Source organism: Podarcis pityusensis, assembly GCF_964106645.2.
Source record: "Podarcis pityusensis genome assembly, chromosome: 9".
Classification (NCBI taxonomy): Eukaryota; Metazoa; Chordata; class Lepidosauria; order Squamata; family Lacertidae; genus Podarcis; species Podarcis pityusensis.
Genome location: NC_138034.1, coordinates 58,985,811 through 59,009,067, shown reverse-complemented (window position 1 = coordinate 59,009,067; position 23,257 = coordinate 58,985,811). Strand labels below are relative to the sequence as shown.

Genomic DNA, 23,257 nt, shown 5'->3' with positions numbered 1-23,257 from the left:
CCGCTGAAACACAGTTGAAATGGATTTAGAAAATCGCTTGTCCAGCTGCTTATTTGCTCAAGCATCTTGCCTGGGAAAGGAATGTTAGCTACTGGCTGAGAGTTGTGTGATTTAGATCAGGAAAATGAGTACAGGTAGATAGATACCTCCCACCCCCCAGGTTATTACAGCTTTCTTTGACAAAACAGGGACCACCTGGACTCTCAGACAGGCATTTACAACCTTTTGGGTCCAGCTGGGACATTCTCTCACTGCTATATGTAATAAGCCAAGAGGGTCAAGGGTCAAGCTTACAAGCGGTCAGCCAGGCTTGCCAAACACCTTGTCCTCAGGTCTTAAAGATGGAAAGACATCTGATAAAATTGGACCAGATGGTGCTCTGGACATCTCCGTGGGAAGCAAGCAATTTTGACCTCATCGTGTCTAGTTGTCAACATGATGATTCCTCCATATTGTCTGGGCCAAATTGTGAAACCCCAAAGCAGCGCTGAAAACATCTCAACTGGATAACCCTAAGAAAGACAGAGTGGTTGTAGTGAAGAAATACTCCTGTCTCTGCCGCATAATAGACTCAGTTATGAACTCTTTTTCTAATTAGACTCAATATGAGTCTTTATCCACCTGTGTGATAGCTGTCTCTTAGCCCAGCTCATTGCACTTATCTGAGATGTGCACCAGAGAGCCATATGGGCGCTGCTCAGTGGAGAAGGGCCTTGGGAGCAAATGTATCACCCTCTGAAGTCATTTCTGTATTTCACAAACCTTCAGCAGCTGGAAATCCCTCCAGAGCCTTCAAAGAGTTCCTCAGCGTCTTCATTAGTTTCCAGGAATTTGCCATTCCAGTAGCTCCCCCTATCCCTGGAAAAAATAAAGGGTGTTGTTCTTGTGAACCTAAAATAAGGTTATTGACCACAGCAAGGGACAGTTAACACAAAATCCCTCATTACCAGACCACCATGAAATCCAAGTCAAGAATGCGTTTGGGGAGGCTCAGAGGTAGAACATCTGCGGTGTATGCTGAGGTCCCAGGTTCAATTCCTGGTATCCCTGGGTAGCAAAGGGAGGGCACCCTGTCTGAAATCCTAGTGTGCTGCTTCCAGTCAGTGCAGACAACACTGAGCTAGATAGACTAATGACCTGAGTATCAGTATAAGGCAGCTTTCTATGGATGGAATCTAATGCTGTGCTAGTAGAATGGGGCTCCCCCCATGTGGTGTTCTGAGGGTTTCCCTGATGCTACAGAATGGTGTGGGGAAGAAAGCCCCATTGTGCTAGTGGGAGTCCTTGCTCTGGCTTCTGCTAGTGGAGCAACTTAGTTGAAACTGGCTCTATGTTTCTATGTCCTGCTGCATGTGTTGGGCTGATGACATGCTGGGACAGTCCTGTGGTTGTCATGGTGACCATGAAGTCTTGAGTTCCCTCTTCCCCTTTATTGGGCATATGAGTGGTACCTTGATTATTCTCATAAATGGTAATGGATCATCTTTCAGCAAGGAAGAAGAAAACATGATGAAAGTGAGCTGGGTTAGTCTCTCCTATCAAAGGTTGAGTAGCAAAGCAAGACAGTGCTGGCAATATTTATGGCAAAACATGTTTTTATGTGGTATCAATGTTTCTGTCAAGCATATTGCAAATTCATAAGCCCTTCTACTTTTTGAAATTAAATGGCTTAAATACTGACTCTTCTCCAACCCTAATTCCAGGTTTTCAAAAACTGATTTTTCATAATTTGTCAGTAAAAGGACTGCTGTTTTGACCCTATGTGGAAGAAATGTGCTGCTTAGCTTTAACTCATGACCAAACAGTAATTCAGTTGGTCCAGGTAGTTAGCTGAATGTTAGTTCCGACATTATGCTTTTGCGTGCTTGCAATGTTAATGTTGACATGTCCAAATTCTTATCTGCTTATGCTTTCAAAACACAGGAAACAAACAATACCCAGGTCACATTGCAAGAAGGAGCTGCTTTTAGTGAGGATTTTAAAAAACCCAAGCCCCCTCAACTCAGTTTGTGGGCCTATATTGTTGGCCATACTGCATATCGGGGGGAGGGGGGCAAACCTCAGGCTTGTTGGATCTACTTTATTTTTATTTTTTACTACAACCATAAGATTTACCAGTCAGAGCCAGGTGCAAAAGTCATGCACCTGCTATTACAATGTTGTATATTGTATTCTGTATACTGCTCAGGTAAGAAATTGCTCCCTGCCCTATGAACGGTAGTATGTTGGAGGAGAGGAGTTATACTTTGGCAGACTGACCGGGGTGCTGTTTTTCTGTGTGCAGAATATTTTTCAGTTCTTAAGAACATTGAAATGTGACCACACACCTGCATTCTTAAGTGTACTGTGAAACCAGTATGTTGTCTCAAACGGCCCTTATTTGCAAATACAGAGATGACTTGGCTGCAGAGGTAGCTACCAAAACAATTCCTTCAACAGTTTTTGCATTTCATGAACTATAGCATCTCTTTGATGTGATCCACAGCTCTCTTTTTAAAAGATACCAGAATCACAAAAACCCATAAATTTTACTGAGGGTTAGTCACACTTGCCACAGGTTTCTGAATTGTCATGCTTATTACTTCAGCCATCTGTTTTTTGTATAATACTTTGAAGTGAAACAGACTCTGATTCTACTTCTGTGCTCTGTGCACGGAATTGTGTTAAACCGTAAATATCAACCCAGGAGTAATGGGAAACTTGAAGATAAACATAACTTCCTCTTTTTGTTTTCGTTATGCTGGTTTTACCTGGGAAATAATTTACCAGAGTTTCTCAAACTGTGTCAGAAGTCTCTCTTTCTGTATGTGTAATTTTGTGCATTGCCAAAGCTCAAAGGCTCAGCTTAGGAGTGGGGAACCTTTGGTCCTCCAGGTGTTGCTGGACTCCAACTCCCATCAGCCACAGCCGGCATGGCCAGTGATGATGGGAGTTTTGGTCCAATAATATCTGGAGAGGTATAGGTTCCACACACCTGACTTGGCTCGTAGCATTCATTCTTTTCCCTGGAAAAAAGGGGGGGAAAGAGCCATGTCCATAGGAATTTGCAGTAACTTTTAATGCCCCCAAGGGCGGGACTTTCTTGGAGGCAAAACTGAACAAAACACAGCACTGTCATTGACATTTAAGGTCGTTACTTTAGTTCAGTTGAGCAAATCACTGCTGAAACTATAATGAATGGCTGCAGAACAAATTGCTGCTCCTTCTGCTGGGCCCATCAAGAGATGCATGAAACCAGACTTGAATAGGTAAAATAAACAGGGGAGATGGTATTGCCTGGATTGGAGTTATCTAAATAATCAGCTTTCCCCCCTCTAGAGTTTCTGTCTGTTCAGCCTTAACTTTCAAGTCAGTGGCATGGTTACTTCAGATAATAAGTCCCTTAGTAAGTGCCCCCACCCATCTCTAAGAAAGACATACTCTCCAGTGCCAGTCTCTGTTTCTGCCCTTTGCTTGCCTATCTCATTTCTAGATATTTCTGGCCACAGACATGCCATATATACTCGAGTATAAGCTGACTTTTTCAGCACGTTTTTTATGCTGAAAAATTCCCCCTCAGCTTATACTCAAGTCAATAAGTTTTCCCAGTTTTCCCGGCTTATATTTGGGTCGGCTTATACTCAAGTATATAGGGTATTTGCTTCTCCACACTTCTAACTCCATCTCCCCCTGCCCCCAATTAGTCGTACAAGTCCACTTCCAATCCTTTTAAAAAATATATATATTTCCCATTTATATTTTTCGATTAGATTGGTTAGTATCCAAAGTGAATATCAAAAGAGACCTAAATGTTTATGATTTCTAATCCCTTTTGCCAGTTCATAGGCATCACCATAGAAGTATTCTTGCATATTACTCAGTATATACTTTCCTTTAAACCTGGGGTGAGGAACTGGAGCTAGTCAGGGGGCTGAATCCCAGATTCTGTCACCTGCTTAGGGTCAACTTTGACATAATAGCACCAAGTGACTAACACTTATCAAAGGAGGTTTTACTGTGGGATAACCAGCTGCATATAACCAACATGCTTAAGTCTAATTAATGCACAAAGGGGTTAATACCATAGAGTAAGCTGTCCTGCCAGGCTTAGCTATGTTTTCCCCTTACCTTGGAAGGAAATAGGTAATCAAGCCTCTTGTTCCACCCCACCCCCCAGCATGTGAAGAAGTTTGAGCTGCTTACTCCAGCTCAGCCTCTTGGCTCTCATCAGCAGCTCTTGAGTTCCTGTACCAATAAACCAGGAACTTTTGCTGCTTTATAGCTAAACTAAGTTTTAATGCCTGTGCAACTTTTTTCACCCATGTATGGGAAAGTGCATGAACCAGACCTTTGAAGATTTTGTAAGTAAAACAGTTTCTAACTCATCAAACGTGGTGTTTCCTTATACTGAGGGAAGAGGGAAATTCTGAAACTCACTTGGAAGTGCATATTTTAAAGATCAACAGCCTATATAAAAACGGGTCCAGAGGAGGGCAACTAAAATGGTCAAAGGCCTGGAAACGATGCCTTATGAGGAACGGCTAAGGGAGCTGGGCATGTTTAGCCTGGAGAAGAGGAGGTTAAGGGGTGATATGATAGCCATGTTCAAATATATAAAAGGATGTCACATAGAGGAGGGAGAAAGGTTGTTTTCTGCTGCTCCAGAGAAGCGGACACGGAGCAGTGGATCCAAACTACAAGAAAGAAGATTCCACCTAAACATTAGGAAGAACTTCCTGACAGTAAGAGCTGTTCGACAGTGGAATTTGCTGCCAAGGAGTGTGGTGGAGTCTCCTTCTTTGGAGGTCTTTAAGCAGAGGCTTGACAACCATATGTCAGGAGTGCTCTTATGGTGTTTCCTGCTTGGCAGGGGGTTGGACTCGATGGCCCTTGTGGTCTCTTCCAATTCTATGATTCTATGATTCTATATTTCCTTAATTTACTGTGCTGCATGCATGTTTGGTAACTTTAAATCTCTGCTGGTGTTCCCTCACCAAAGAGTACTTGCCCTAAATTTGGATCTTGGAAGTCTCCTTTTCCCTCCTCCTATCTCCACTAAACAATTATAATCATCAACCAGCTGGTTGCAAAGAAACTTACTTTTTAAGTTAATACATGATGTTAAGTGTGGGACAGTTGGGCATACGTTATGGGGAACCACCTTACTGCCCAAATTGGGAACTGGAGGTTCAGCACCACTGCTTTAAATTTCATGAAATATTGCAAACTGATGTTCACTCCTTGTTCCTGTTCATTCTCCCCCTCTGCCTGATTCAGATGATGACAAATCATGAACCAGCAAAGAGCAGAAGGGGTTGAATTGCACAGGCAGGAGGAAGGGAGTGACCAATTGCGAGACACAGCCTTGCTGAACGAAACATCCTTTGGCCCTGGGCTTCTGTACTGGCCAGTTGTTTCACTAAAATTTTAATAATGGCAAGCTGGAAAATTTATCTAGATAGTTTGTAATATCTTAGTGCTTGCTGGAAAAAGAAAGGACATTCCTATTTACATATCCTCTATCTGAACAGCATGGGTAGCACATTCTGAAATGGTACTTAGACCCATGTTCATGGCAGTGTATTTTAGAACGTACAGGTTTTGTTCATGAGATATTTGTTTATCATTGTAACATTAGAACGGTTAGTATTTTACACTGCAAAATAGGACTTGTTACTATGATTCTATACTCCTTATTTACCCAGTCTTCTTTCACTTTCAGAAACTTGGTGCCTTTAGATCTGCCAGGATGGGGAATGAGGGGGGGGATGGAGTCCAAAATATTTGGAGGGCACCAGGTTGGCAAAAGGCTGCATTATAGGCTGAAAAATGCTCAACAGTCCATGCATTTATTTGTGTGTAACAGTATCTATATTATACCATATCCATTTGCACACTGCTCTAATTTTAACAAGGTTTGCTCACCAATTACATAAAGTATTTTATTCACTTTGAAAAAGCTAAAAACCCTGGGAAAATATTATTCTTTCTCTCCGAAATTATACAACCTGCCACCATGAAGTGCATTTGCTTTAGTCACCTACTTCTCATTATTCAGTATTTATTTTAAGGTCTGGCCAGCTGTTTTTAAAGGAAAGCACTGTCACGGAACAATATCTTTCTGTGGAGAACAGAAGAAAATCTAAAAGCCAGAGAATGGAGAGAAAATAAAGCATTTAAAAAAATAATAACACCACAGTTCGAAGTAACAATTGCATCATAACTTCCAGTCAGAATCGCAGGATAAGTTGTGCTTTGTTTCATTTGCAAAAAGTATTTGCTGTTGGGGAAAGACAAATTCATTAGTTATTTAAGTTATATTGTGATAACTATTATATTTAGTTATGGTAAATTTGATTAAGCATTTTTTGAAATAAACGTATGTGGGAGCCTCTAAATACATTCCAGCTATTGCTAAGCTTAAAACGTTCCAGCCGCAAGTGAAGTATAGAAAGTTCTGTCCAGCTCAACCAAGTTGTAACTGACTGGTTCCTCCCACAGCACAAGATTGATAGGTGTCAGAATAAAAAAAAAGGGGGGGGTGATGGAAAGCTAGAGACACATTAATCCTTGCCAAATGGACAATGTTTGAGAAGATGGTGATCCCTGCAGTTTAAACATTAAAGGAACACAGCCTCTGAATGGGTAGTTACTAATACAGTAGAAATCCTTGTTCTGTATTTGAAGATAGTTAATAGTGAATGTAAAAATAAAGTGGGTGGGTTGAGGGACCAATCAGTGTATTGCTTGCAATTATGAATGCCTCTCTCAATATGAACCTACCCATACTCCTAGATCTTCTCTGTTGTCTTCAGATCCTTCCTTTGAGGGAGTCTCAGAGCATGATGACAAGGGAGGGGGGTCTTTCCCCTGTTTAGGGAAGTTTTTAATGTTTGATGTTTTATTGTGTTTTTAATATTCTGTTGGGAGCCGCCCAGAGTGGCGGGGGAAACCCAGCCAGATGGGCGGGGTATAAACAAAAACAACAACAATTATTATTATTATTTTAAAACTATTGCCCTTGACATTTGATGGACCACAGTGATGTTTATTGCTTATTGATTATATATTGTGGTGGTTTATAGTGGTGTTTTTTAAAAAAACAAAAAAAACAGTCATGTTTTTACTATATTTTCTATTTATGTCTTATAATAATAATAAAATTTTTTATTTATATCCTGCCCTCCCCAGCCGAAGCCGGGCTCAGGGCGGCTAACAACAATAAAACAGTACAAAAGTACAACACAACACAACACTCTAAAATCAGTGTTTTATGCTCTAATTATGCTCTTTAAAAGTTGATTGAAGAGTCTTTTGTGTCACAAGCAGCTAATATGTTCAGTTAATGAAATGGGCACAAGCCAATCATCATTATTATATCAGCCAGTGAAAATGTTTGGAATGCTTGTCAGCCCTCATAAAATATAATGGATTGGTCCCTCCCTCTTACCTACCTGTCTTGACTGTGCTGCAATGACTTAATCTACTGTTGTTTATCGTTAGTCAATACTTATTGAGCCCTGTCAAGCTCCGACCTATTCTACTGGGATGGTCAGAAAAAAGGATGTACAGGCTCCAATCAGATAATGGTATCTACTCAGAAGTGTGTGCCACTGAATTCAATGTAGCTTACTCCTTGGTAAATGGAGTTAGGGTAGTGTATGACGAACCCTTCTTTGTGCATTGCTTGTATAGAAGACCTGACCTGGAGAGAGGAATAAAAGCTTTTATATGAGCAGAAACAGCAGAGATCCACTTTACCAGCCGAACCAGCTTTGCACAATGCCCAGAAGGGGGGATGGGAAGCCTGAAGAGATCAGAGGTGTTTGTGAAAATTAGTCAGTATTAGTGTAATATTCCTTCAGGGAGTGTTTTATAATGCCCACCGGAATGTGTGGGTGGTTGGATCAGATTCCAGACTTAACTCAGTTTCTTTCAGTTACTGACATAATGCACACCTGTGTGTTCTCTCTTTTGACCTGTAAGTTGCAGTGAAAAGACCCTGACAGCTGAAATTAGGGGGCTTTGTGTGGCTCTTTGTTTGTTTGTTTATGGATGAAAAGAAAATATGTTATAGCTTTAAAGAAAGAAATAGGTCGTAGGTTTTTTTGACAAGGTGAAATTTCGCTTCCCACCTGCGGTTTTGACTTTCTGTTTTATCTTTAGCTTTGCATGCTAATGTTTTGTTATGCAGATGTTTGGTAATATTGTGAGCATGATGATGGTAGTAGTGTTTCTGTCCTGCTCTTCTACCAATGTGCTCAGTAGTGAGGGAAAAGCATCTTCTTTTTGCCTTGCTTTGTACTTTGCAGTGTATTACAAAGACAGGTTGCTGCACCAAGGAACTTGCAGGTGAATATTTGACACAGAAAAGAAGTGGTTTCACTTAGGTTTGAATGCCTGCTTAGTTGCAGTAAGGCATGGGAACTTAGCTGCAGTAAGGTTCTGCTAAAGCAGGAGACGGCAAGGTTTACCTTGCCTGGGCTGGTTCACTCCAGCGAAGATCCCTTCATGGGCTGGATTGCACGCGTGTGTGAATGCGCCTGCCCACAATTTCTGGCGTCTGTGGAGACATAATTTCTGGTGTCTATGCATGCGTAGACACGTTTTTCAGCATCTGTGCATGCGCAGATGAGATTTTTGGTGCCATGGAAGCGAGTCCCAGCGCCGCGCTGCGCCGGTTTAGTGCAGCATACAGGGACTCACCGAGTGGGCAGCTCAGTTCAGGGGAGGCTCATGGGCCGGTTAAATGACCCCTGTAGGCTGCTTGTGGCCCATGGGCCTTAGGTTGCCTACCCCTGTGCTAAAGGATTTGTAGGAACTTTGAGTAGCAAAGAGGAGTTTTGAAGGAAGTGTAGCATCATAGAGCTGTCGTGGGAAGCAATTCTGAGCAGAAAACTGTGATGAAACGGGATTTATGGGACAACATCCTGTGATGTCTACTCAACGTACACAACAAAAATCCATGCAACAGAACTTTCTCTTCTTCGCAGTCCCACGTGTGCACTCCAAACCTGTTCTAAAGGGTATTCCAACCATCTGTAACAGATTTTGTTGTTGTTATGTGGGGGTGAAGGGCAAAAGGAAGTAGAGGCCCCATTGCATGAGCAGATGTTCATTGGCATTATGTTGGATCTCATCCATAGTTCTTCAGTTACACCTTATATCCTAACATAAAGCAAAGTAATGTGTCCATTCTTTCAGGTGTGCAGAAGTGGTTGCTGTTGTATAATTAAATTCAGTGGGTGGTATTCAACTAAGGTTTACTCAGAGTAGACCTATTGAAATCAATGGCCATGATTAAGTTAGGCCCATTAATTTCAGGGAGTCTACTCTGAGTAAACTTTAGTTGAATGCCATCTGGTACAAATAACATGGTGCCTGCTTTTCTATTCTGCATGGGAACTACTTGTCTGTGAACAGATCCACACAGCCAGAGCTAATAATTGCACTGGTAAGTCTGACGGCATGGGTCTTTCCCACTGCATTGGCACTCCAATAGGCCATTTAGATCCACCATTCATTTGTATTTACTCAACAACAACAAAAACAATTTATTATTTGTACCCTGCCCATCTGACTAGGTTACCCCAGCCATTCTGGGCAGCTTTAAGCAAGAATGGCCACTTCTGCATGTCTAAGGGACCCACATGTAACATCCGAATTGCAGGAAAACAAGAAGAGGCTCCTGGATCAGACCAAGAAGCCCATCTAATCCAGCATCTTGTACTCACAGTGGCCAATCATTTGCCTATAGGAATCTCACAAGCAAGACGTTCTGTGCAGCACCACTCTCCCTACTTGTGATTCCCAAGAAACAACAATCCTAAATTAATATATACACTGATAGTGTCTGAACTAATGGTAACCAACCAGGCAAGTGATCCCGGGGTCATGATGAATAGCTCAACAAAAACGTCAACTCAGGGTCATCCAATTAAATTGATTGGCAGGAGGTTCAGAGCAGACAAAAGTACTTCTTCACACAATGCACAATTAATTTATGGTGCTTGCTGCCACTAATTGTAGTGATTCTAAAAGGGGAGACATATTTGAGGAGAGCAGCTATTCGTCATGATGGCTGTTAGGATTTCATTTGTTTTAATGTTGCGTTTTTGAATGTTTGGATCGTCTTAATCACTTTGGACACTTTTTTGTGTGAAAACTACTATTTTGTTAATATATGGTAAATATGGAATCTTTAGGTTTACAGGCATTGTGCTGCTGAATGTCTACTGCTAGGGGACAGTAGTGGAAGAAAGCTGTTGAGGAAGCAAGATGCTGAATTAAATGGACCTTTTTTCTTGGACTCGCTAAATTGGTGACACACATAATCCTAATGGCATTTGCATACACCCTAAAGCTTCATTTGCACATACATTTTTTATTTACATAAAACTAAATAGCAATATTAAAATAAGCAAAGAAATTATTTAAAAATCCATACATACCAGTAGAATATTCATATCAGCTACAATAATCTGGGTACTACAAGCTGGCATCAATAGCATGGGAATCCTTGAGCAAGGATATAGTTTTCAGTGCACTCTGGAAACATCCAGCATTGTGTTTGGTGCCTGCCTAATCTTCAGGGGGGCATGCCACAGGATAGGTGCCACCACAGAGCAGGCTGCTTTCTTTTCTATAATGAGATGAGGTTCAGCAAGATCTGCAGATCTTCATGGTGATTCCCATAGGCCCATTACAAACAGTGCTTACAGTGTGCATGGAGCACTCCATTAGAGCACTCAATTGTTACTTACCACACCCTCTGGAGGAAGAGTGAATTGCTTGGCATGGGTAGATGGTTGTGTAAGGGGTAGATATCAGAAGGCCAAGCCCAGGCATTAGCTTTGTCTCTTTTTCTGGGATTTATCTGATTAATTTGTTGAGTGTGTAACAGAATCAGACTGAACTGAGTTAAATTTCAGGCTAACTGGTTGTGAGTCGAGGCCCCACCCCCCGCTTCATGATGAAACAAGACACATGGACACCAGTATTTTAGGTTAATGGGCTAAAAATGGCCACAACTTTATTGGTTACAGAATGTGAGTGGTATTGGCTTAGGCATTGGATCCGAACAGACTATACTTGACTCCTTGCCGCCCTGCAGGAAGTCACACAAGGGTTAATGACCTGTAGGGGGAGCCTGTTGATGCAAATCAACTGGAAGCTCTCCCCTAGAGTCACCGGAGGGTTGTGCCATGGCCGTAGCCACCACCTGGGCTTTGGACAAGAACCACGACCACCGGATTCCTTTAATGGAATACCCTTCAAGGGGAGGGGTAGGTGATGGCCACAACCTCCCCTCCAATACACAACACATTTTCCAATGCCGAGCCACCAAACCTTACAAAGTTGTGACGATTTGCTATGAGGTAGGTAAAAAACCAAGTGGCTGGTGCCAATCTGCCAAGTGGAAAAATTCCTACCAGGTCCCTTCAACAGGCGACCAACCAAGGTCCATAGCAAGGTCAGGTGTTAAATGCACGAGAATAGAGGAAGGGAGGGCGGGAGATCCGTATGTGCAGGAAGAAACAGGCTAAGCGATGGTCCCGCATTCACTTAAGAGTGGCAAACCATGCCCCCCAGCTGAGGGCATGACATGGGCCGGGGACTCCCTGTGATGCAGTGGCCCATCCACGCCCCCTGCGAAGCGTGGGAAGCGAGACCTCCTCACAAAGCCTCTGGGAAGGCTTTGCTTTGAAAATCTGTTAATGTCTCCAGAGCATAGTATGTGCTACTGATTTCTGAAAATTAATGCATGGGCATTTATCTTATGGTGCTATATCTTGACCCCATTTTCAAACAAGGTCACGGAGCATAGCGGACTCACTGTACGTTTATATGTTAACATTTCTAAACATTTCCTTGTGCATTTTTAAGTGCCCTTGACATAGCAGTTGCTTGAAACCCATTCTGCACTTCTGCTACTTGAGTTGCACTTTTCGTTCTCAGTATCCTAAATAAATGGTCATAGAATATGCATGTTTGATGTTTTTGTGGGGCGGGACTGCGTTAATCTAAAGCGATATCACTCTTTTTAAAAAACAAATGCAAATGTTAAATGATTTGACAGTCTGCAGCATATTTTACGTAGTGTGTTAAACTGAGTGCCTTCTCCTGCTTATTCTAAAAATGCAGATAAGTAGCTTTCAAGCACTGTTTGTAGTTTAATAGTTCCTGACAGAAGCGTCAGCACATTTCCGTCTTGCCTTTTCTAGACAAAACAGTGTGATCTGATCTGTTGGCTTGTACATAACTACTGATCTGTTGCCTAGAACAAGTTAGGAGACAGTGAACTCTGCAGAAAGAGAAAGTCCCCCCAAACAGCATGTGGGTAGTTTGGATGTGCTGGCGCCTGTAGCCATGGCTTTCACTGCTCTGTTGCATTAATTAGGAACAGAATAAGGTCCTCAGACAGAGCTAACTTACTGTCACTGAACTGCTCAGCTTATGAATATGAAGGCAAGCTGAGTTCAAGTCAGCAGTGCTAAAACAGTTGCACGTATCAGGATAATTGAATACATTATACTTTCCAGCTATAGACGTCTCAATACTGTATTTGCTGTAGACTGTTGTCATGGTATTTCCCAATATTCTAAAGGTGGTGGATGGGTTGTTTGTTTCCCATGGCTCTGAGTTTGGGCATGCTGTTGGTTTCCCCTGTGGGGACAGAAGACGAGGGAGGAAATCAAAGCAGGTATCACACTTTGGCACTGAAGCCCGAGAAGAGATTGAGCAAACTCACAGTATCCTCTAGTCCAGAGATTTCCAAACTCTGTGTTGTGACAGGTTAGTGCATCAGCTGCAGTGTGTGGCGTGTATGCTCCCTGCTCTCCTCCCGGGGCTGGAATGGGGTTAGTTTAAACTTTGGTTTGCTAGTAAAACTGAATTACTATGTTGTGAAATGATGCATGTCTACAGAAGTGTGTCACCAACACGAGCAGTTTGGAAATATCTGCTCTGTCCTTAAAGAATGCACAGGCAGAGCTGGGCAAGTAGAGACTGCTTTGCTTCTTCCACTTTCACCTTTTCATAGGATGCTACCGAGACCCCACTGCCCAGGAGAAACCACACCAAATGCAATGTGGCACCAGCACAGGCTGCAATCACCCTAAGAGCATCACCTACCACTCAGAGTATCCCCCTTCTACACCACATGCACCCTGGATGAAGACGGACCATGTGGTGTCCTATTGGGGGACTGCATTTTCTATGGAAGCATGTGCTTGCAGGGTGACATAGAAAAGTTGAGATTAGAAAAAATAAAAAAAGCTTGAACACTTGCAGGAACAAGTTGAAAACAAACTCAAAACCAAATGATATATTTGCTTCAATGTGTAGTGTACCACTTCATTTTCTCTTATTCTCTTCAAGTAACTACAAACATGGGGAGTCCCTGTTCTCAGTGGTATCACAACATGTTGGAAAGACAGGTTTATCTCTTTCTTCCCCATCTGCACCCCCCCCCCCGAAAATCTCCCTCCCTCCCCAACAGCTATGAGGCTTGAAAAAGAGTTCCCACCCTTAGGGAAAAAAATATTGTTGCATATAGGAATTGGAAGAGAATGGGACAGACCTTGCTTTCATTTCCCACCAATATCAACAACAGAGCAACACTGTCATATTCCCATTGGTTTAAGCTTTCCGAAAAACAGTAGCATAGCTTATTTTACAGCTGAAAATTTCTGATGGAGAGGACAGTGGGAGTAATAGGGTCTGTATGCATGGGTACTTTAAAATTCATTTGAATATGTATCTGTTCCACACCTGATCCACACAGATTAGTCTTTAGCGCCTGCACATATTGCATACAACAGGGCCAGCTCACCTGTGACCTCCATGTATTGCTGGACTACAACTCTCATCATCCTTGACCATTGGCATTCTGGCTGGGGCTGATGGGAGTTGGGAGTGCAACATCTGGAGGACATACAGGGTCAGCTATGAGGACAAAAAACCCCTGCATAAATGCATTGGGAGAATTATGCCTGCAGGAATAAAAGGAATCTACATATCCACTTCCTTCTTTACCTTTTATCTCTTGGCTAAAGAGTCATACTGGTATAGATGGATGTGTCCATAGTTCATATCCAATGAGTGAAGGAGTCATCCTAGTTAGGTCCTGCATTACTGTTTGGAATCTGTTCATGTAACACTGAAAAACAGAATCAAAATATACCAATTTTTGTTTGTAATTTATTACGATCATTTTAAGGAGGGTTATTTAATTTCTTTTAATATATTGAAAATATTTCTAAGTGCTGTGCAGAGTGTTATTCTTGTTGAGTATTAGCACTGACTAATATTGCCACACACCTTGGTATATCATACTCTTATGTAAGCACTATAAAAATGCCACTTAAAAAACAATCAGACAAATTTCCTTTGGCAAAAAAAAAAAAAAAAAAGAGCTCTGGACTTTAAAAGCTGCAGTGCAACAGTTCACATGTAAGTTCAATGAGAAGCTTTTAACCCATCTGGAAATGGTAAGGAATGGTGAATGAGCAGAAAGCCAACCATTCTCTCTAATGTGAGGCTTTCCTTTTCCTTTCCCCTTTCCCTTCATGTAGTTCTGTGCCTGGTTGGACTATTTCTTGCTTGCCAACTATACAATCAAAGAGAATTCTAGGGGCCCAGTGGGGTAGGGGCAACAGCTGAACTGCATTAGGGCAACGACAGCCTGGGTTGCATTTCTTAACTGCTGAATAACAGATCACAGGTGCAGGATTAACCCAACATACGGAGCTCTGTTTTGTTAATGGAAGCCCCTTAGCAGCCGTAGTTTACTGCTTTGTCGCATGGTTCTCCTCCAAGGGAGGAATCTGGCAAGGATATAACAAGCCTACGGAAATTGAATGTAAGTAGAATAGGTCAGCTTTTTAAAAAAACCAACCCCCCCCCCCAACCTTTACAGAATACTTTAGGGAAGGGGGAAAATGAGGAAGAATGAGCTTTTGAGTTTATCGTCTTTGCAGGGGTAGGGGAGAGGTTCAGTGGCTTTTTACAAAGGATCAGGTCTGGGCACACATGACCGGAGAATGCCATTTAATTGAAGGGCTACTACCTGTGGGGCTAAGATGATGTTATTGTGCACATCGCCTTGCATTTCTGTATTTTCACACAGGCCCTACCCAAAGTGTCCCCATTCACCTGAGCCCTTCTGAGTCCTTTGCACATTGAGCGGTTAGAAACCTCCAAATAGCACAGATTTCCCAATCACATGGAAGGTCTCTAGCCATGTTCAGCTGAACAGAGTTAGAAGCCGCCTTCAGGCTTTTATGCTAAGCACATGAAGGACAGGAGGAGAGAGTGTGCCTTGTGTGCAGGGGACATTGGGGTGGGGCCACACAATTAACCCTCCTGTGGTCAGGCTGAGTTCTTGAATTGGGCTAGTGATTTTCTAAGGGACAGAGGGAATAAGGACAGTTGGGGCACATGAAGCCTGATGTCCTTGTAGACATTACTTTGTGGGTCAAGAAGATCCCACATTCAAACAAATGTTGGCTCTCCCAATGCATTTGTTGTTTTCCCTCCTGTGATGAGCGAACAGTAGAGGGATGGGGAAGGAAACCTAGAAACCCAAGACCTCCCGCTTTTTCCTCGTTAAAAAGACCAAGCAATGTCTGAACAGTCCTCATGAATCAGCTTATATGCGCAAGTGGTCAGGCTCAGCTGATAAGAGAAGTTAAAGGGAAATGTTTGCGTGTGTAAAAGCAGAAATAGAATCTTGTATAGGTTATTCCCTTCCCACCCACATCTAGGAGGGACACAGTTGGTGCTGTGGTCTAAACCACAGAGCCTAGGGCTTGCCAGTCAGAAGGTCGGCGGTTCAAATCCCCGTGAGCTCCTGTTGCTTGGTCCCTGCTCCTGCCAACCTAGCAGTTCGAAAGCATGTCAAAGTGCAAGTAGATAAATAGGTACTGCTCCGGTGAGAAGGTAAACAGCGTTTCTGTGCACTGCTCTGGTTCACCAGAAGCAGCTTAGTCATGCTGGCCACATGACCTGGAAGCTGTCTGCGGACAGATGCCGGCTCCCTCGGCCTATAGAGTGAGATGAGCATGCAACCCCAGAGTTGTCTGCAACTGGACCTAACGGTCAGGGGTACCTTTACCTTTACCCGCATCTAGGAATGGATGAATCTGTTGCTTCTTGGTCTTTTGGCTAAGATCAAGTGCAGTGCAGTTAGTAGATAGTTGACACAGCATTTTTTTTCCCTAATCAAAGGCAGGGCTTTCCCTCCTCTGAAATTTGTGGCTTGCTGCCAAAAGACCAAATGGATTCCTCTGTATTCTAGTTGGAAGATTCAGAAGTCAAAGTGCTTCCACCACAGCGAAGCTTAACAGCTGTTGTGCATTTCTGAAAAGCATAAATGTGTTTGTACTGTTTTAATTGATTGAGCAAATTACATAGTGTTGCTCCTTGACCGCAGGTTTATTATTGTTGTTCTATGTGTTGTATTTAATTACCATTTCCTTTAGACACATTTTCTGCCACTGAAACAGGTTCCATATCAAACTGATGCACACAACCACTCTCCTTCTGATGCCTGCTCCCCCCCCAAAAAAACCCATGTAGGACTTACACACACACACACACACACACACACACACACTGTTAAGAGTTTGTGGGTGCCAGACACTTAATCCCTGTACCAAGCAAATGTTCAAAGCTAAATAAGTTGGGCTAGTTTCCTCATGACACAATCGCCTGGGAGATGAGCCATTAGGAAAACAAAGGAAAGGTGATGGCCCATTGAGAAAGCAAAGGGATAAGATGGCAAGTGGGTGGGATCCCTCTTCCAACTCTTAGATAGAAGACGAAGGCAAAGTTCAAATTGGAGTTTGAGTTGGCTGTGATGTGATCTTGAGAAAAGAAGGTTGCAGGCTGGTTAAAGGTTGAAAGCTGGAGGTTAGAGTTCAGTGGTTGATTTCTGCTTGAATCCAAGGCTGCACCCATGGGAGAAGCAAGACCCTCTTGTAGTAGTAATGCTGTGAATCCCTCCGCCGTAGTCTCAGGTTGTGTATAAACCATATATCGTAAAGACACCACAGTCTCTGCTATGCCTCATTATGAACAGGAAACACGGACCCTGAGTTAAGCGCCTGAACCCCTAGCATTCCATTTGCTAAATGGAGGACAGATTTTAAAAATAAAATTCCTAACCTAAATTTTCATTTTGAATATCTGATATAAGGTGCCTTTCTTAAGACTGCTTCCCAGTTTTATCATTCCATGAACTGTGGAGAGGTAGCTAGCCCATTCCTTATTCAGCACATGTTCGTTGCCAGTGAAACCTTATCAGTGAATTTTTTTATTTTACTGTCCCTCTCAGAACTGCTTTATACAGTAGGCTGTGGCTGTGGTTTCAGAGGGATAATTTATTGCACTTTCCTTCTGTGCTGCTGTTCTGTCACTGATTGGTTGCCAACAATATCCTGTGGAAATTCCTTTATCTGATGCCTGAAAAATATAGGGAGTTAAAGCAGTTAATATTTCCCTTTCCCATAAAAGCAGTCATTTTTTAGGATGTAATTTGACTTGTTCAGATATAATCAGGCTGTTGGTTGTGCTCTCGTGCATTCAGCACTGCAGCCGGGTACTTCCTGATATTGTATAATAGAAGGAAATACTTCAGCGACTGAAAATTGTTCAACAATATGGTATTTTTTCAGGAATGCAATAATAATAATATTCTGTGTAAGATTCCTACACTTACCCTTGGGATCTCTTCCAACTCTACAATTCTGTGATAGGAGACAGTATCGATCCCCATTGATTTAAATGGGAGATACTTAATTTCCAATTAAAACTCTCCCATTTAATTTCACAGGATGTAAAATGTGTCTAACTTTGGCTGGACTTTGTCCTAAATTATTTTATTTACACATTATTGTATATTATTTATAACTTCTGCCTGGAACATTTTAAAAAGTTCACTGTTTGTTCATGAATAACAACGTAACTAAGTAATAAGAGCCAGAGAGGACTGTGTGTGTGTGTGTGTGTGTGTGTGTGTGTGTAGGGAGAGAGAGAGAGAGAGAGAGAGAGAGAATGAAATTGCCCCAGAAGGTGGATAAATTTAGTTATAAAAGTATCATGGTGTGGATGAAAGAAGGCTGGTATTTTTATTCTTCTTTACTATTAATATATTTTATTTAGCTCTGTTGCATCATGAGCCAGATGTCTGAAACCTCTGCCTAGAACATTTTTAAAAGTTCATTCTCTGTCCATGAATAACAATGTAACTCAGTCACAATCCTAGCTTTGTGCATATCTGCTGAAAAAAGGGGGACTTGGTTTTAAAAGGCTCTGTTCCACTGACCCAGAAAGTGAACATCTGTTGAAGCTAAATTTCCCTGTGTAGGCTGGATTTTAAAATATCCTAATCCAAAATAATTGAGAGAGCAAGAGAGAAAACTCCCCACCACCACCACCACCCAGAAAGAAGTAGTATAAAATAAATGCTTGGACCCAAATCGTAGTTGCTGCTTGTAGGCTGAAGGTAATATGTGCTCAAAATCTAAATTTGTTATTGTTAAAATACCAAACACCCCCCCCCCAAAGAAGCCAGAAGAATAGTGTACCTGTTACAGTGCCCTGTATCAAGGGACGAAAGTTTCCCAGCAAAACAATGCATTTAGAAATAGCTCATGCTACAGGCCTTTCTAGCTGCAGATCAACATGAAGCTTTCCACATCTGAATGTTCTTAAGACATTGAAAGCCACTTCCACCAGCCATACACTTAGAAAACTAATGGAGTAGGGGAAGCTAGAATGGACCCGTTTCCAACATGGGTCCTGCAACACTATGAATCCTCTCCTGCAATCTTATGGTATCTGGTAGAGTATCCCAGGGGCCATGTGATGAACTCTTGAGAGCACACATCTCTCCTTCTTGGTGGTTCCTCCCAGATTGTGGAAGTCCCTCCCTAAAGAGGCTATTCTGACTCCATCCTTGCTGTACTTCTTTCTGACAGCAGGTACTTGTCCCAACAGATTTTTGAGAATGACAGTTTTTAAAGAAAGGGCTGGTGGGTTGAGGTTTAGTAAGTTTTTAATGATTACTTTCCAAAACAACAACAACAACAAATCTTTATTGCGGTTGTAGACCAGCATAAGTTACTTTTCCCCATGTATTTTTTAGCTGTTTCTATTTTAGCTGTCAGACGCATTGAGTCCCTGTCAGGAAAAAAAGGTGGGATATGAATAATAGTAATAGTAATGATAGGTAAGGGGAATAAGGCTTTGTGCTGACCATCAGGCAGTGGCTGTTTCTACCTGTCTTGACCCACCCTCCAAGCCCTAGCCGGCTTTAAAACAAAAAATCGCTGCCACAGACATTATGTGTAGGCGCATGAGTGGAAGGTTTTGAATCATGGGGGTGGGGAAAGTGTGTGTGTGAATTTCAACAGTGCCTAGTTTGTTTTTGGTTGCTGGTTTGTTAATGTTGTTAATACAGTGGTACCTCGGGTTACATACGCTTCAGGTTACATACGCTTCAGGTTACATACACTTCAGGTTACAGACTCCGCTAACCCAGAAATAGTGCTTTAGGTTAAGAACTTTGCTTCAGGATGAGAACAGAAATCGTGCTCCGGTGGCGTGGCAGCAGCAGGAGGGCCCATAGGCTAAGGTGGTGCTTCAGGTTAAGAACAGTTTCAGGTTAAGAACAGACCTCCAGAACGAATTAAGTACTTAACCCGAGGTACCACTGTATTGTTTTGCGAGTTATGAATGTTGCGCTGCTTTGTAAATCTTACAATACGACTTACGTTTGTGCTGTTCAGCCTATTTTTGTAGTTGTTTTGTTAATAGTGCTTTATGGAAGGTGGTTGTTTTAGTGATGATTTGTAATTTTTGATTTGTCAATTATTCTACGTGATTTATGCCATATTGTGATGTTCTGTTATTGCTATTCGTTTGTGAGCCGCTTTGTGATTCGTGTGAGTGAAAAGCAGCATAGAAGTGTAATAAATGAATGAAAATGAATAGCAGGACAACAACAACAACAGGGATGCCCTAGAAAACCACTGCCAGCCAGTGTAGGCACTAATGAGCAAGAAGTGTCAATGGTCATTTTTGGTGTAGGAGACCGTCCTATATTTCTTTGTACCTATCTACACATGATCAAGCAAACAGTTGCTGATAAAGCCTTAAAAGTCTTTCGGAAAACCCCTCTCAGCCATTCCTGCCCAGCGACTTACGTTTTATTTCATTCTGTTTCTTTTACAGCAAACTTTCTAGACAGCAGGCCCTTGAGGAGTTCCGGGAAGGTGAACATGGAAACCAGGAAGGAAGATAGCGGGAGCACAGCAGCATCTCCTCCCCAGAAGAAGCTGTTTTGCCATTGCCATCACTACTGCCCCGAAGAGTCAAAAAACAACACTTGCAGGTGAGTGTGGGAATGATTAACCTGTGGAGTCTGCTGCCACACAGTGGTGGTGGGGGGGCATCCAAAAGCTACCTGGCTTAGGTGGTTTTAGAAGACAGAGCCTGGAAGGAGAGATCTTTGAAATTCTGTTAGCCGTGATAGCTAATGGAAGCATCAGCGATATGATGCTGGTGTAAAACCATGGGGAAAAGGGTTGTTGATGACATTCCCCACTTGTGGGCTTCCCAAAAGTATCTAGTTGGCCACTGTTGGAAAAAGGACAGTGAGCTATATTATGGTCTGAGGGCTTTCATGGAATCAGAATTGGAAGGGACCCTGAGGGTCATTCAGTCCAGCCCCCTGCAGTGCAGGAATATGCAGTTGTCCCATACGGGAATCAAACCTGCAACCTTGGCCTTATCATCGCCACACTCAAACCAACTGAGCTTCCCAGCTGATGGATGAATGACTGAATGAATCTTTATTTGCGGCAGCCATTGGCCATAGCAATAAAACAACAATATGGTATACAAAGAATAGAAATAAAAAGTCAATTAGGGTGGTACCTCAGGTTAAGAAGTTAATTCATTCTGGAGGTCCGTTCTTAACCTGAAACTGTTCCTAACCTGAGGTACCAATTTAGCTAATGGAGCCTCCCGCTGCTGCCACACCGCCGGAGCACGATTTCTGTTCTCATACTGAAGCAAAGTTCTTAACCCGAGGTACTATTTCTGGGTTAGCGGAGTCTGTAACCTGAAGTGTCTGTAACCTGAAGCATCTGTAACCCGAGGTACCACTGTATATAAAATACATTTTAGGGTTTTGAATCAATAGTCAAATAGTGGATCTTATTCTGATTGCCACAGCTAAAAGCCTTGCAACCTTTGCTGTCACCTGCTCATCTTGATCTGCCAAGAGAAAGGACACTGGCAGTGGTTGGGCGACCCGGAATAGACAATAAAAGAGGGGTGATAATCTCATTCCTCAAGTCTTTTTAAAGAGTGCAAGCCAGAAGGGCATGCGCCGATTCGGTACTGCCATCTCCACAGGGACATAAGCGTTTTTTCGTATGGAATCTGTTGGAATCATCCCTCAAGTACAGCCGAGAGTAAAAGCATGTCTATATTTTAGAATTGCTATATTATGCAGATAGGGTGCCAGAGAGTTGAAATGGGAAGGTGGAAAATAGTATACCATGGGCAAAATTTCCTTATTGTGGCCAAGTTCTTCTGACACTTGATATTATTTAGGTGCTGACAAATTAGACTGTTTGCTTTACTAAAACCCAAAGTGAGTAGCTGTTTTGGTGATAAACCACAAGAGTGAAGTTTTTGATAGACAATTCTAGTCCAGGCGCTCTTGTGACAATCTTGCAGCACTAGGGATATTAGACTAGGGGGATTTGAGTTTAGGCGAAGCCAAGAGTTAAGTGTCCTACGCCAGATCCATAATTCTACCGAGGGAAGATTAGCCTCTAGGTGCAATGATGCATTTGGGACACAGGGTGGTACAAAGAAAATTTGCCGTAAGAACTTTGATTGGAAAATTTCCATAGATCCAATGTGATGAAAGTTGGGTTTCCTGCACCAGCAATCCATGTATATTTCCTTCCACCCCCACCCCCCGTTATTAACATTACACTTCTACTGGTTCCTTTTGGTGTTGCGCACTTCAGGCTAGTCTGTAGCAGGCAGATTGGTCTTGCATGGTTCACTGTTTTGGTTTTTTTTTTACTGCAAAGAACAGTTGTGGGGCTCTTCAGAATTGCACCCATGAGGACAAGAGTTAACGTTTTCCTCCTGTACAATAGCCTTAATGACCCCCCACCATGTCACTACTTGGCATGGGACAGAACATGCTATGGGGGGCAATGCCAGCTTCTTCCTTGCACTAAATGACAACTGGGGACAGTTTTTGTTTAGGCCTTGACACAGTCCCATTCATTATAATTTTGTCTTCACTAATCTAAGCTTTTATTTGTGAGTTTAAAAAATATTCTGCTCATTTCCAAACTATACAGTTCAGAATTCACTATGGCTATACTCCTACGTTCAGATAAATTTAGGTTGCCATTGTGCTTTAAACTGTTGATCACTTATTTCTGACCTCATCTTTCTAATGCCTTAAAAAAGCATTCACTGGTGTGTTTTTTAAGATCTCCTAGCACTTGCTAGCCCTCATGTAAGATAAGGTGGTAACCTTACCTATTCCTTTTGTGCTACTTCGTACTGAGTCTGGGGAATAAATACTCTGAAGAGTGCAAACATTAAAAGTTATCCAACTGCAAATATTTACTTGGTTACATAATACGCCTGGCTCTTTTCCAAGTGCCGCAAAGTGGCTGGCTAGTAATTTGGTCCCCCAAATGGCTGCTTTGCACCTTGAATTTCAGAAGAAGGGTGATTTGTTTTGTGTGTGTGTGTGTGTGTGTGTGTGTGTGTGTGTGTTTTGGGCTCAGTATGAATGACATGGGCTCTGGTAGCTTTCCAAGGCTGCGGTATTGGGTTTCCTTGTTACCTTACATCACCACAAAGGATATGTAAATACTGTCAGGGTATCTGAAGGAGGTGGCGGCTACGTGCACAGGTGTTTGGAAGACTGATTGATTAACAAGGACCTTTCTCCAAGAGAGGTGAAACCTTTTGAAAGGGTTCCCTAAACCTAGGCTTGTAAAGGTTATGTTAGCCCCTCAGCCTTTTGAAACTTTAACCGTCTCTGTGAATATGTCGTGCACCTGGGGAGTTCCAAATAGACATTTATTTGCCGGGCTTTTATGAACATCTTTCTATGAGAAACCTTTGATGTTGTCAGAACACACAACGTACCTCCACTCCTTAAAGAACTGAAATATATATAGTTTCAGTCATGGCATGGCTTATTTTGGAGAGCTGGCCACATTCT

General features: G+C 42.3%; 1 protein-coding gene across 1 annotated transcript in view; it reads left to right on the top strand.

The window, feature by feature from the left end:
• The window catches only part of BMPR1B (bone morphogenetic protein receptor type 1B), an 87,448-nt gene that overhangs the window by 21,517 nt on the left and 42,674 nt on the right, over positions 1-23,257 (top strand). The window contains exon 2 of the mRNA XM_081020921.1: positions 20,218-20,377. Within this exon, the coding sequence (XP_080877047.1) occupies positions 20,218-20,377 (160 nt within the window). The remainder of the gene's footprint in view (positions 1-20,217; positions 20,378-23,257) is intronic.